The sequence below is a fragment of the Choloepus didactylus genome, chromosome 19 (genome assembly GCF_015220235.1).
Source record: "Choloepus didactylus isolate mChoDid1 chromosome 19, mChoDid1.pri, whole genome shotgun sequence".
In the NCBI taxonomy this organism is placed as follows: domain Eukaryota; kingdom Metazoa; phylum Chordata; class Mammalia; order Pilosa; family Megalonychidae; genus Choloepus; species Choloepus didactylus.
The window spans coordinates 38,335,139-38,351,374 of record NC_051325.1 but is presented as its reverse complement, the minus strand read 5'-3'; the positions used below and the strand labels follow the sequence as shown (position 1 = coordinate 38,351,374).

Below are 16,236 nucleotides of genomic sequence, written 5' to 3'. Positions count from 1 at the left end.
AGAGTTGCAAATTGAGACCACAATGAGATACCATCTAACACCTATTAGAGTGGCTGCCATTAAACAAACAGGAAACTACAAATGCTGAAGGGGATGTGGAGAAATTGGAACTCTTATTCATTGTTGGTGGGACTGTATAATGGTTCAGCCACTCTGGAAGTCAGTCTGGCAGTTCCTTAGAAAACTAGAAATAGAGTTACCATTCGATCCAGCGATTGCACTTCTTGCTATATACCCGGAAGATCAGAAAGCAGTGAAAGAAACAGGTATCTGCACGCCAATGTTCATAGCAGCATTATTCACAATTGCCAAGAGATGGAAACAACCCAAATGTCCTTCAACAGATGAGTGGATAAATAAAATGTGGTATATACACACGATGGACTACTACATGGCAGTAAGAAGGAACGACCTCATGAAACATATGACAACATGGATGAACCTTGAAGACATAATGCTGAGCGAAATAAGCCAGGCACAGAAAGAGAAATATTATATGCTACCACTAATGTGAACTTTGAAAAATGTGAAATGAATGGTTTATAATGTAGAATGTAGGGGAACTAGCAATAAAGAGCAATTAAGGAAGGGGGAACAGTAATCCAAGAAGAACAGATATGCTATTTAACGTTCTGGGGATGCCCAGGAATGACTATGGTCTGTTAATTTCTGATGGATATAGTAGGAACAAGTTCACAGAAATGTTGCTATATTATGTAACTTTCTTGGGGTAAAGTAGGAACAGTTTGGAAGTAAAGCAGTTATCTTAGGTTAGTTGTCTTTTTTTTACTCCCTTGTTATGGTCTCTTTGAAATATTCTTTTATTGTATGTTTTTCTTTTTTGTTTTGTTTTGTTGTTTTTTTTTTTAATTTTTTTTCCATACAGTTGATTTAAAAAGGATAAAAGGGTAAAAAAAAAAAAAAAGGAAAAAAATATGTAGTGCCCCCTTGAGGAGCCTGTGGAGAATGCAGGGGTATTGGCCTACCCCACCTCAATGGTTGCTAACATCACCACAGACATAGGGGACTGGTGGTTTGATGGGTTGAGCCCTCTACCGTAGGTTTTACCCTTGGGAAGACAGTTGCTGCAAAGGAGAGGCTAGGCCTCCCTATAATTGTGCCTAAAAGCCTCCTCCCAAATGCCTCTTTGTTGCTCAGATGTGGCCCTCTCTCTCTAGCTAAGCCAACTTGAAAGGTGAAATCACTGCCCTCCCCGCTACGTGGGATCAGACACCCAGGGGAGTGAATCTCCCTGGCAACGTGGAATATGACTCCCGGGGAGGAATGTAGACTTTGCATCGTGGGATGGAGAACATCTTGTTGACCAAAAGGGGGATGTGAAAGGAAATGAAATAAGCTTCAATGGCAGAGAGATTCCAAAAGGAGCCGAGAGGTCACTCTGGTGGGCACTCTTATGCACAATTTAGACAACCCTTTTTAGGTTCTAAAGAATTGGGGTAGCTGGTGGTGGATACCTGAAACTATCAAACTACAACCCAGAACCCATGAATCTCGAAGACAATTGTATAAAAATGTAGCTTATGAGGGGTGACAATGGGATTGGGAAAACCATAAGGACCACACTCCACTTTGTCTAGTTTATAGATGGATGAGTAGAAAAATCGGGGAAGGAAACAAACAAACAAACAGACAAAGGTACCCAGTGTTCTTTTTTAGTTCAATTGCTCGTTTTCACTGTAATTATTATTCTTATTATTTTTGTGTGTCTGCTAATGAAGGTGTCAGGGATTGATTTAGGTGATGAATGTACAACTATGTAATGGTACTGTGAACAATCGAATGTACGATTTGTTTTGTATGACTGCATGGTATGTGAATATATCTCAATAAAATGAAGATTAAAAGAAAAAAAAGTAAAACAAGGCTTACAATTTTTACCTTTACTATGATACATTTATATGTTATCAGGTAGAGAAGGACTTTGCAAAATTATGTGGTTAAACATAAGTTACTTCCTTCTGACAATTTAAAATAATAGACCGGCAACAAACAATTCTAGTACATTCACATTGTCTGCAACAAAAGTCATGTAATGATATCAACCACATAGGGAAAAGAATGGTATAGAATGAGCAATTAAAGGGTGCTACTAATGAAAATGAAGAGGTAAATGAAGGACTTAATTAGTACAAAAATTCTGGTTTTCAAGTACAGTTAATTTTTTGTGATTCCATTCTAAAATTGTTCATAGAAAATTTTATTCTTATGGAGATTTTTACTTACCTGTTAACCTCTTAATATTAACTAAATTTCTTTTGCAATACATTTATGTCCATACTTCTTCCCAGTAGGGCATTTAAATTAAAATATAAGAAAGCTAAGAAATGACAAAAACTAACAACACCTATACACAAAATAAGAAAATCAATTGGTACAACTCTCAAATAATTTTTAAAAGGCAACTGCGTTTTCAATAAGCTAAAACACACACACACAAAATCATTTCTGAGAGCAAATAGTTCTGATAAACACCAGTGATCCCATGCACAAATACCTTAAGGACTTTTTCTGAGTTGGGCACTGCTCATGATTCCAGGGATCAAGTAAAGGGCGTGGCACCTAGTATATTCTCCATACATGTTAGCTATAATCACTATTATCACCTCTGCTTGGGCCTCATAGAGGAAGTGACATTTCAACTGGCCATTGAAAGATGGGTCTCTAACTAGAAGGATGGCAGGGAAAGTCAGCATAGCAGTGGGAATAGCCTTGTGAACAGAGAATGAAACGGCATGATGTTTTCAGAAATTGGGCATTGGTCCAATGTAGCTAGAGGGCAGAGTATAATATGTGGGTGAGTGATATGAGGGGAAGCTAAAAAGATAAGACTCAGGTAGTGAAGGGCCTTGTTTGCTCTTGGAATTTGGACTTAATCTGATAGGTGAAATGGCACCATCCAAATACAGAGGGGCTTATCACATCCAAACTGGGTTTTAGATGGATTTTTCTGGGTGCTTCTGTGGAGGTTGGACTGGATATGAGGGGTGGGGGAGACCATTGAGGAGGAGGAGGAGGCTGTTGAACTCCAGGCGAGAGATGATGAGAGCAGAAACTGGAATGATGGATGTTCCAGAGGTGAATCAGCAGGACATGGTGACTGGTGTGAGGAGGGTAGGAACAGGAGAGGTGAAGAAGAGCTGGGGTAGCCAGGTGGATGTTGATGCCATTTCCTGACAGAGGGAATAGCAGGAGCAATGCATTTTTCCTTCCCAAAGATTTCACCCAAGGAAAGAAGACTGCTGCTTCTTGATCATGGCTGCAAGTATACTAAAACTCACAACTCCATTCTATTCAGGTATGAGCCTCTTCATCTGTCTTGGACTTTATAAACAGTCAGCTGCTCCAGACAGGTAGTTATTGATCTCAGCAATTAGAATATAAGGTGGCTGCACTTTTTCATTTTGGTGTTTCTGGGGGAGAGAGAGGTAAAAGTCATGTGTTTGTTCATTTGTTTGTTTGTTTGTTTTGTTTTGTTTTTTAATTCAGTTTTTTTGAAATATATTCACATACCATACAATCATCCATGGTATACAATCAACTGTTCACAGTATGATCATATAGTTATGCGTTCATCAACACAATCTATTTCTGAACATTTTCCTTACATCAGAAAGAATCAGAATAAGAATAAAAAATAAAAGTGAAAAAGAACACCCAAACTGTCCCCCCATCCCACCCTATTTGTCATTTAGTTTTTATCCCCATTTTTCTACTCATCCATCCATACAGTAGATAAAGGGAGTGCGATCCACAAGGTTTTCACAATCACAGCTGTCACCCTTTGTAATCTACATTATTATATAATCGTCTTCAGGAGTCCAGACTGCTGGGTTGGAGTTTGGTAGTTTCAGGTATTTACTTCTAGCTATTCCAATACATTAAAACCTAAGAGGTGTTATCTATATAGTGCATAAGAATGTCCACCAGAGTGACCTCTTGGCTCCATTTGAAATCTCTGAGCCCCTGAAACTATTTCGTCTCATTTTGCATCCCCCTTTTGGTCAAGAAGATATTCTCAGTCCCACGATGCCAGGTCCAGATTCATCCCCAGGAGTCATATCCTGCATTGCAAGGGAGATTTACACCCCTGGGAGTCGGGTCCCACGTAGTGGGGAGGGCAGTGAGTTCACCTGTCGAGGTGATTCAGTTAGAGAGAGAGAGGGCCACATCTGAGCAACAAAGAGGTACTCAGGGGGAGACTCTTAGGCACAATTATATGCAAGTTTAGCCTCTCCTCATGTGTTTGTTCATTTTTTGTTTGTTTGTTTTTTACCACATTTGTAAGACTGGACAGAGTTGGCCCATTAGTCTTCCTCCTTTGATAACACACACGGGTTTCTTCTTTTCTCTACCCCCAACCCAGTAGAAACCATGTTAAATTAAAAAGTTCTTTTCAGTTTTTTCCTTTCCTAGCCTGTTTCCTACAAAATGTCATTCAGATTTTTGACTGGGTCAAAGAATCCTGAGCCCACCCTCCCTGTTGGACTCCTGAATAGTGTCTTTCCCACTACTGACATCTCCCTGTCTCAGAGTGACTATTCTGGTTCTAGGCTTCTGTGGCTCAACAGGTGTGTGTGTGAGGATGCTCTGCTGGTGGCACAGCTTGGCTGGGCCTGATCCTGTCCCTGCTCAGTCATATTTACCTGTACCCTGGTTCCAGAACATCATGCCTGGCATGATCAACATGATGAGACCGCCCCACCCTATAGCATTCTGTCCTTGGTCTGTCATATCCTCCTTTCTCTGTTTTACTTCCGCTTTCTTTCTAGAATTTCTATTGAGAAATTGTTCCTAGTTAGTGAGTCTCCTTGGTATGATGGATGGAGCACTCAAAGCTCTTTCCTCTCCACTCCCTCTCCTATGAAGTAGTCACATATACAAGCCTCCCTCTTCCAAGGTGGCTCTTGGATGTTACAAATATATAGATCAGTTTGTCGAGCAAACCATGGATCATGTCCTTCTGTTTGTCTCTGGGGCTGGGTAGGGGGAGGCATAAAAGTCTTCAGACTGAATGGAATGTCTCCTTTCTCCTTTTATGAAACACCCATTGAGAAGATACCTGTTATTTTCAGTAAACAGTTGACACTCACTAATGAGAGTGACCATTAGGTATTGTCATTTTATGGAACATTGTCATTATAGGATGCTAGCTTTGAACTACCAGTTGCACCCTAGTGATTTCTGGGCCACACTTTGAATGCCTTGTAGTAAACTCTAGCATTGGTTTTCGGGTACCCTGTTGTCTTAAACCATCTCAAAGGAATAGCTAATTAATTTTTTAAAAAAGAGAAATCAGTTTTTGTCTTATGGCAAAAACAAAGTATGTTCATTAAAAACATTTAGAAAATACAGAAAAGCATAAATGAAATATCATCTGCAATCCACCACCCAGAGGTAATCACTGTGAACTTTCTGATATCTAACCTTTTAGTCTTTTTTAACATCTTTTTGCCTGTTGTTTATTGGAAAGGTATCATGGCACATATCTCTTTTATAACTTTCACTTAATAGGATGGTATAAACAGCCTTCCATATCGTTGCATATCATTTTGTAACATCATGTTTAATGATTCCATGGCAGTCCATTTTATGTAGGGAATGGAGACATTATTAATGAAAATCAGTTCACTAATTAAAAAATAAAAATAAACCCATGGCCTAAAGATAATACATAAGGAAGGGTAGTGTTGTAAAAACGCTGATGGGGTGGTTGCAACATCTAAAGGGATAGGTTTTACAGCTCTGAATATCATAAGGAATAATTGTAGGCTTAATAGGTAAGTTAAATAGGACATGGATATTAATAGACTTGATCTCTTTATATATTTTGGACTGAAGCTTTGTAAAATCTTCCTGGGTCTGGAAATTTTACAACAAATATGCCTGTGGTGTCTCAGGTTGCCAAAGGTAGATGGTTTTGACTTCCTTGGTTTCCTTGCATTGGAAATTAAGCTAAGAATCTCTCACCCTGTGTGAGTTTCTGTAGTGCCTTATGCACCAGGAGGCATATGACAGGTGATTATTTGAGCAGTCATGGAAAGTTCCATGTTGATAGCTACTCACTGAGTCTAATCCTGATTGATGAGGCTGGATTATTCCATACATTTATTTCTTTTTGCAGGCAGTGCCTTCCTCAGTGCTATTTTTCTTGCCTTAGCAACGTACCAGTCTCTGTACCCACTCACCTTGTTTGTCCCAGGACTCCTCTATCTCCTCCAGGTAAGCACTTGCTGGTCAGAATCCAGCACCCAAAAGACATTTAGTACATGACCTGGACCCTGCTGGGGGTAGGAGGGACACTGGCAGAAACATCAATGGGACTGGGTCCCCAACTCTTACCACTTGATAATACTCGAAAAGACAAACAAAGAAACAGACTTGACCAACTAAACAAAGTGGACCTCATGACCATTAAGTTCTAATTATGCGTGTGATTACAAATTTATAAGTGCATTTCATTTTATGTATTTGTAGTTGGAATCTTCCAAACATCTTACATTCTCCTTTTCTCACCCAATATACATAGACTCCTCTTTGAATTAATTTCGTTATCTTTTCTTTATAATAATACTCACCTTGTAAAGTTCTTATAGGAATTAAATGTGGTAATAGGTGCACCTGATACAATGCTTAGACCATAGTGGGTGATCAGTAAATATTAATTGAAGAAAACAAATAGCTGACAGTCACCGAGAACTTACTACATATTGGGCACTATGCTAAGCACTCTCTACAGGCAACATCTCATGTCAACCTCATAAGAACTTTATGGGGTAGGTTATACTATTAACCACATTTTACTGTTGAGGTAGGTTGGGATGTGAAGGCATTTGCTTAAGGTCACATGACCAGCAAGTCACAGTGCTCATGAACTCAGGCAGTCTGACACAGGAGCCTACTCTCCTCATTGTCTCTCTTTTCTATTCAAACAAGAACGCACACATCTTAAGAGTAAGTAACCGTTTGCAGGTCCACATAGTCCAAATCTATTCTTAGAAGAGAAATGCTTCTTGAAAACATACAGGTGGCAGTGCCAGGATTCAAATCCAGAAACATCTGATGAAAGAGCTCCTGTTTTTAATCATAAAAACTGCTGCTAAAGCTGTATGTGTGCCTCCATTTTATTTAAATAGGACATAAGCTTATCATTTTAGGTGATTTTTAAATATATCATTGTGTTGTACACAATGATACATAGTTAGCTTGGTCATTCTCCTATCTGGAATATTTGAGATGTGCCCTACTTATCACCAATATAAATAGTATAGAAATTTGTTTTACTTTAAGTTACTTCCTTAAGGTATGTGCCTCCAGCTGAATCATTGAACCCAAAGGTGTGAGAAGTTTTATAGTTCTCATTTTTCAGGACCAGATTGTTTACCAGAAAGCCTGAGCCAATTAGCACTGCTACCATCAGTATCTAAAGTGAAATGAATTGCTTACTTCCCAGTCTGCCAGCACTGGCTTTTCAAATTTGATTTATGATTGCTAGTTTAATAGCTGTATCACCATACTGTGAAGTTATTTGCTTTGGTTTTCTTTCTAGATTCTTGTTGAGTCCATGAATTTTTCTGCATAAAAATATGCTGTTTGTATTTTGTTTTTGTTTTATAATTATGGTTCTTCTTTAGAAAGACTACACATAAGGAGAATATATGCAATCATAATTTTCATGCAACTATTTATGAAATAAGCAATATAAAAAAATGTATTTATTCATAACAGAAATTGACCAAAAATATTAAAATGATTTGTTAGGACAATCTCTAAAAACCGCTTTATGTGAAACAACTTTTGTTTAAAACTCAAGGGAATTTCCTCCTGACAACAGTGCTTAGTACAACCAAGTCAAGAAATCTAGCAGTACAGCCAGCACTTCATTCAGTCCCTTCCTCTGCCAACATTTATTGAGCACTTACTGCGTGCTAGACACTGTGCTAGACTTTGCAGACATAAGCATTGAAGGCTGCCAAGCGCGGGAGTGCTCCATGAAGACTGCTCTGGCAGCAGCCTGTGAGATGGGTTGGAGTGAGAGGAGCTGCATCTGAGAATGGTTAGACCAATATACTAAATCAAGTCAGGTAAATTGATTGGGGGCCCACATCAGTGTCAGGAGAAAAGGAGAGAGGAGGGACTGAATACAGGAGAATTCTAGGAGGTAGAATTGCTATGCTTGACAGCCATCTTTATGTGAGGAATGGGGTGGAGGCGGGGGGAGAGTTTCAGATGAACTGAGGATCCTTTTTATATACAAATCAAAATTCCAGCCCGTACTATATTTATATATTTTTTATGTAGGTATATGAAGTGGCCTGAAAGGCAGTAGGGTCTTATGAGTCATGGTAGGGTATTTGGAAACTCAGTTCAGTCACATCCAGGAAACAAACCCAACTGTTTAAATATGAATGAGGGAACAGAAGAGGAAATTATCTATGCTTTAGGGCTGAGTTCCTCTGAGACCATTAAGTGAACTCTTAAGCTTGAGTTTTACAGAGATCCATAGGCTCCAAGGAAAGAAGTTAGAACTAATGAGTGGAAACTACAGGAAGCTCAGCATGAGGTAGGTCTGTGACAGAATGGGATGTCCCCAAGTGAGGTGAGTTTCCTGTGAATGACAGTGTTTAGGCCAGAGGTTGAATAGCCACTTGCTGGGGAGTTCTTGGCAGGTCTGGCTGTAAGCATTAGCACAGGTGGCTAGACCTGATTATCTTAAATATCCTTTCAACCCTGAAATCAAAATGGATTTGACAACCATAAAGAAGTAACATTTCAACTCTTTTTTTTTCTTTATTAGAGAAGTTGTAGGTTTACTGAACAGTCATGCATAAATACAGGATTCCCATCTGTCACCCTATTATTAACACCTTGCATTGGTGTGGAACATTTGTTACAATTACAATTAGTTAGCACATTTTATAATTATTCTATTAACTATAGTCCATGGTTTAATTTAGGGTCCACTGTTTGTATAGTGTAGTTCCATGGATTTTTTTTAAAATTTTTACTGTTACCATATATACAATCTAAGATTTCCCATTTTAATCACATTCAGATGTATATTTCAGTGCTATTACTTATGTTCACAATGTTGTGCTACTATCACCACCATCCTTGACCAAAACATTTCCATCATTCCACACAGGAGCCCTGTACATTTTAAACCTTAACTTCCCATTCGCTTTACCCACCCTATCCCCTGGTAATCTATATTCTTGAGTCTGACTTCATGAGTTTGCTTATTCTAATTATTTCAAATTGGTGAGATCATACAATATTTGTCCTTCTGTGTCTCGCTTATTTCACTCAACATATTTTCAAGGTTCATCCATGTTGTCACTTTATCAGGACTTCATTCTTTTTTATGGCTAACTAATATTGCATTGTATATACCACATTTTATTCATTCATTGGTTGATGGACACTTGGCTTGCTTCCATCTTTTGGCAATTGTGAATAATGCCAGTATGAACATCAGTGTGTAAATATCTGCTCAAGTCCCTACTTTCGATTCTTTTGGGTATAGTGGGATAACCAGGTTATAGCCATATCTATTCTTGACCTTACATTTTTCTTAGAATTTCTTTGAGACCTCTGTAGTCAAATACTTCTACATACTTCTATCTAGGCAAGGTTGTTTAATGTACTGTGTAAGAACACAAGCTTTTCTGGGACATCTTGTTATGACAGAAAGCAAAACAGTCCTTAAAGACTAACTGAAGTAAGTCCCAACTCAAAGGGGCTGCTACTGGCTAAATTTGGGATATTCTGAGCATCAAAAGAATAATGACTGCAAGTGATTGTGTAACACAATAAATAAAAATTATGGATCCACAGTGATGCTTCTGAAAAGGGGGGAGGGAGAGAAGAAAAATTCAAATGCCATCATTTAAAAATGTGGCTATTTTTACCAATTCTTTACTCTGAAAATTAATCACCAAAGAGAAAGAACTTAGCTTTTACCCTTCCTTGTACAAAGGGACTGTAGTTCTTCCCCAGTTGACGAGGAAAAGCTTTTCTTTACAGGAGAATGCCAGCTGATATATGCAGAAGGATTGATAGAACAGAAAATCACCAGTGAAATTACTGAATCTGGCAAAGATTATCAAAGGATGCTGCGATTATTTAGTGAAATATTTTTGGAGAACAGGAGATTGGCATTTGCATGATGCCAAAATATTACTTCCATTACCCTTTAAATTATTTGCTAATAGCAAAAGGAGAAATGTGTCTTTACATTGCTCGGGCAATCACCACTGTAACCAGTAGTCAAACTTAACATCACTTATAGGTGGAGCAACCTGACATGATGTGACTTTTGATGTGAGGCAAAACAAAGTACACAGCATCAACTCTGAAGTATTTTTTTTTTTTAACATTTTCATTACCACACACACAAAAATAATAAGGATAAAAATTGAAGTGAAAAAGAACAATTAAAGTAAAAAAGAACACTGGGTGCCGTTTTTTTTTTTTTGCCCCCATTTTTCTACTCATCCATCCATACACTGGACAAAGGGGAGTGTGGTCCATATGGCTTTCCCAATCACATTGTCACCCCTCATAAGCAACATTTTTATACAGTTGTCTTCAAGATTCATGGGTTCTGGGTTGTAGTTTGATAGTTTCAGGTATTTACTGCTAGCTATTCCAATTCATTAGAACCTAAAGAGGGCTGTCTATATTGTGCTTAAGAGTGCCCATCAGAGTGACCTCTCAGCTCATTTTGGAATCTCTCAGCTACTGAAACTTACTTCATTTCCTTTCACATTCCCCTTTCGGTCAGGAAGATGTTCTCCATCCCACGATTCTAGATTCTGAAGTATTCTTACCCAAAATGTTTAACCTTAATTAAACCTTTAGATCTGACTTCTAATTTATAGGAAATGGACGAGCAGAGGAACAAGTTAAATGACACCATGAGAAAACAGTAAGACAAATCCAGAATGTAGAACATTTTATAGAACAGCTGGTCTGGTTCTCTGCAAAAAGTCAATGTAATTAAAAAGAAAAAGTGAGGAGACTGTTCTTTTGAATGGCATGAGTGGAACTTGTTTGGATTCTGGTTGGGAAAAAGCAGCCAAAAAGGATATTTTTAGGACAACAGAGAAATTTGAAGATATATTAGATATTAGATGATATTAGGAAATTATTTATTTCTTGGATGTGGTCACAGTATTGTGGTATGTAGGAGAATGTCCTTATTTTTAGGAGCTGCATGTGGAAGTGTTTTGGGGAGAAGTATCATGATGTGTACAACTTTTCAGTAGTTCAGCAAAAATAAATTCATATATATACATGCAGAGATACAGAAAATATGGCAAGATGTTAATCATTTAATGTGATTGACAGGTATATGGCTGATAATTGTATTATTTTCCAGCTTTTATGCATGTTTGAAAAATTTTATAATGAAAAATTGGAGGCAAATGGAAGACAGACTCTGAAGTTGTCTTGATTCCAATTCTAACACTTGTTAGCTCTGTGACCCTGGAAAGTGACTACTTAACTTCTCTCTGCCTATTTCCGCATTTATAAAATGGGGATCTATAATAGTACCCTCTGCAAAGGGTTAATACATGTCAAGTATTTAGAATAGGGTCAATAGTAAGAGGTTGGTAGATATTAGGTATGGTTATTTGTATTCAAATGTTCATAGAAAGCGTATGTTCACCAGTCTGAAGGAATGTGGGGTGTTTAGGGGAAAAGAAAATATTTCATTTACAGTCAAAGGAACTGTAAGAGATAATTTGTACTTCTTCCTTTGAAACTACAAACCTGGCTCCCTTCTATAGGTGGAATTTGCAGGGGATGCAAAAGACAGATGGACAAGCCAATGAGCAGGTTTGTTTGATTCATGGCAGAGGCAATGTTATTTTTTCCTTGCTCACCAGAGACACAATAAGGCTTTAGGATCAACGGCAGGGATGCTGTATCCAGCTCCCTGCTGAGTCATGGATGACAATGGTAGTTTGAGTCCATCTGGTTTTTCCACCTGACAACTTTACTCTTCCTCTGACCTTGGCTTAGCTAGTTTCCACATTTGAGAGAAGCTTAAAATGTTGGGATCTCATAGCAGGTAGAATAAAATAGAGAGCTCTAAAGTACATACCCTCAGGCCACAATGAAGGAGACACCTAGTGCATGTGACCTAGAGGCTGAAGCTATGAGGCTGACAAGAGGGAGACAATAGGGGAGGCTTGCTGAGAAGCTCATGGTGTAGCCAGGGAAGGTTCTCCTCTTTTTTCTTTTTTTTTTAATACAATTTTATTGAGCTATATTCACATACCCTACAGTCATCCACAGTCTACAATCAACAGTTTGCAGTATCATAATGTAGTTGTGTATTCCATCACCAGAATCAACTTTTGAACATTTTTCTTACTCCAAAATAAATAAATAAATAAAATAAAAATTAAAAAGAACACCCAAAACATTCCACCACCACCCCCATCCCACCCTATTTTTCATTTAGTTTTTGTCCCCATTTTTCTATTCATCTGTCCATACACTGGACAAATGGAGTGTGAGCCACGAGGTTTTCACAGTCACACAGTCACACCATGTAAGCTGCATAGTTATGCAGTCATCTTCAACAATCAAGGCTACTGGGTTGTAGTTCAACAGTTTCAGGTATTTTCTTGTAGCTTTTCCAATACACTAAAAACAAAAAAAGGGATATCTGTATAGCGCGTAAGAATACTCTCCAGAGTGACCTCTCGACTCCATTTGAAATCTCTCAGCCATTGAAACTTTATTTTGTTTTGTTTCATTTCACTTTCCCTTTGGTCAAGAAAATTTTCTCAATCCTATGATGCCAGGTCCAGGCTCATCCCTGGGAGTCATGTCCCACATTGCCAGGGAGATTTACAACCCTAGGAGTCATGTCCCACGTAGGGGGGAGGACAGTGAGTTTACCTGCCAAGTGGGCTTAGAGAGAGGGCCACATTTGAGCATCAAAGAGGTTCTCTGGTAGGGGAGACTCTTAGGCACAATTATAAGTAAGCTCAGCCTCTCCTTTGCAGCAACAGATTTCACAAGGGCACACCCCAGGATCGAGGACTCATCCTACCAAAGTGTCAGTCCTCAACGTTTGGGAGAACATCAGTAACAACCCAGGTGGGGAAATACATTTCCGCATTCTTCCTCAGTTTCCCAGGGGGGCCCTGAAAATGTATCCTCATTCTCTGCCCAAATTACTTTGGGGTGTATCAGAATTTCACACTAACCTGTACAAACTACCATATCTCACTTCCTATTCAAAGTTCCATGTAATTATGGTGTTTGAATAGACTGACTGTACAAGTTAAATTATTTAGTATGCTGCAGAAAATACAGATCCTGCACCAAATAAACATCTCTTCCCTTGGTCTCACACAGAAGCTGAAGTTTTGAAACACAGTCAATATCATCCTTTACCCTTTGGTCTGATTTGGCTTAGTCCTAACCAGATCCGCTTCATTCATATCTTTAATTGAGGTCCGAACTTTTTTCAGCTTTTTTAACAGATGCTGTATGAGGTAATACTGACATTCATAGCTGCCAAGCTATGTCACACAGATACCCACAGTTCCAGAGACCAACCAGGTTATACACAAAAAGCTCAGCATCTCAGAATTTAGAGATAACCATTACAACTCAGAATAGGTGTGACTGCTTTAAGAGCTTACAATCTAGGGAGCATTACAATAAGCCTTCCCCTGATAACCTGTGCTCTAAGATTCATTCGGAGTTTACATGTTATAGTTAGTCCATATTAGTGAGGCATTATAATGTTTGTATTTTCGTTTCTGGTATACTTCACTCAAAATGCTGTCCTCAAGATCTATTCACCTAGTTGTGTGTCTCACAGCTTCATTCCTTCTTTCAGCTGTGCAATATTCTATTGTATGAATACACCACAGTTCACCCTTCTGTTCATCAGTCGATGTACCCTTGGCCACTTCCATCCATTGCAAATTGTGAATACTGCCGCCATAAACACCAGTGTGCAAATGTCCATTCCTGGTCCTGATCTCAGATCATTTCCAAGTAAATACCCCATAATGAGGTTGCAGGACTTTATGGCACCCACATACTGAGCTTCTTGTGGAACCACCACACTGTCCTCCAGATAGGCTACTCCATTCTATTTCCCCACCAATAGTAAATAGGTACATTCCTCTCTCCATGTTTTCTCCAGCACTTGTATCCCTCTTTTTATATTTTCCCCTGCAATTTTATAGAGATATATACAGTCATCCACAGTGTACAGTCAGTTGTTCACAGTATCATCATATAGTTGTACATTCATCATCACAATCAGCACTTGAACATATTCATTACTTCAGAAAAATTTTTTAAAGAATAATAAAAAAGATAAAAAAATTAAAATACCATACAGTAAAATATAATAATAAAGTCAGGCAACAATACCACTACCAAGAATCCCATACCCCTCCTTTATATCCACCTCTCATAGACATTCAGCTTTGGTATATTGCCTTTGTTACATTTAATGGAAGCATATTACAATGTTACAGTTAACCGTAGACTCCAGTTTGCTTTGATTATATTTTTCCCCAATACCATGCCTTTTTCAGCACTTTGCAAGATTGACATTCATTTGTTCTCCCACATGTAACAAGATTTTTATATTTGAACATTTAGTCACCATCATTGACCACTCTCAGTTTCATTAAGTTATACAGTCCTCGTTTTACTGTCTATCTTTCCTTCTGGTGTCATATTTGCCCCTAGCTCTCCTCTTTCAGCTTTACTCACAGACATCTTTGTTCAGTGTACTAAAACATTGTGCTACCATCACACAGTATTATGCTATCCATTTCTGGATATATACATTCAATCCTGTTGAACATGTTATACTCCTTCAGCATCAAATGCCCAATGTCTACCTTCTTTCTATCTGCTGATAACCTGTGTTCTCAGCTTTTGACTCTCAAAGTTTGCTCATTAATGTTAGTTCATATTAGTGACATCATATAGTATTTGTCCTTTTGTTTCTGGCAAACTTCGCTCAACATAACGTCCTCAAGATTCATCCACATTATTATAAGTTCCGTGACTTTGTTCTGTCTTACAGTTGCATAATCGTATGTATATACCACAGTTTGTTTATCCACTCGTCCATTGATGGACATTTGGGCTGTTTCCATCTCTTGGTAATCACGAATAATGCTGCTATAAAAATGGTTTACAAATGCCTGTTCATGCCTTAACTTTCAGTTCCTCTGAGTATATAGCTAGTAATGGAATAGCTGGGTCATATGGCAAATCTATATTTAGCTTCCTGAGGGGCCACCACACTGCCTTCCAGAGTAGCTGCACCATTCTACATTCCCACCGACAGTGAATAAGTGTGCCTCTTTCTCCACATCCTCTCCAGCACTTGTAATTTTCTGTTTTATTGATAATGGCCATTCTAGTGGGTGTGAGATGATATCTCATTGTGGTTTTGATTTGCATTTCCTAATAGCCAGTGAAGTTGAGCATCTTTTCATATGTTTTTGAGCTATTTGTATTTCCTCTTCAGAAAAGTATCTATCCATGTCTTTTGCCCATTTTTTAATTGGTTTGTTTGTCTTTCTGTTGTTGGGTTGTAGAATCTCTTTATATATTCTGGATATTAAACCCTTCTCTGATATGTGGTTTCCAAATATTGTCTCCCATTGTGTAGGCTGCCTTTTTACTTTTCTGACAGTTCTTCGATGTACAAAAGTGTTTAATTTTGAGAAGATCCCAATTATCTATTTTTTCTTTCATTGCTTGCACTTTGGTTATAAGGTCTAGGAAACCACCTGCTATCACAAGATTTTTAAGATATTTTCCTACATTTTCTTCTAAAAGTCTTAAGGTCTTAGCCCTAATGTTTAGGTCTTTGATCCATTTCAAGTTAATTTTTGTATAAGGTGTGAGGAGTCCTCTTTCATTCTTTGGATATGGATATCCAGTTCTCCACCATTTATTGAAGAGGCTATTCTTAGTTGCTTTGGCTTGGCTGCCTTATCAAAGATCAATTGTCTGTAGATGAGAGTGTCTATTTCTGAACACTCAATTCATTTCTATTGGTTGGTATGTCTATCTTTATGCCAGTACCATGCTGTTTTGACCACTGTAGCTTCAAAGTCAGGTTCTCCTCTGTCCTTTTGTTTGGGATCCTTGGACAGTTTGAGGTCCTTATTTTCTTTGAAAGAAAATGACAGGAACCAGGGGAAAAAT

At 38.3% G+C, this 16,236-nt stretch overlaps 1 protein-coding gene across 3 annotated transcripts in view; it reads left to right on the top strand.

Moving 5' to 3' along the window:
• The window catches only part of PIGU (phosphatidylinositol glycan anchor biosynthesis class U), a 105,182-nt gene that overhangs the window by 58,976 nt on the left and 29,970 nt on the right, over nucleotides 1-16,236 (top strand). For all 3 annotated transcript variants that reach the window (XM_037811773.1, XM_037811771.1, XM_037811772.1), the window contains one exon: nucleotides 6,143-6,240. In XM_037811773.1, the coding sequence (XP_037667701.1) occupies nucleotides 6,143-6,240 (98 nt within the window). The remainder of the gene's footprint in view (nucleotides 1-6,142; nucleotides 6,241-16,236) is intronic.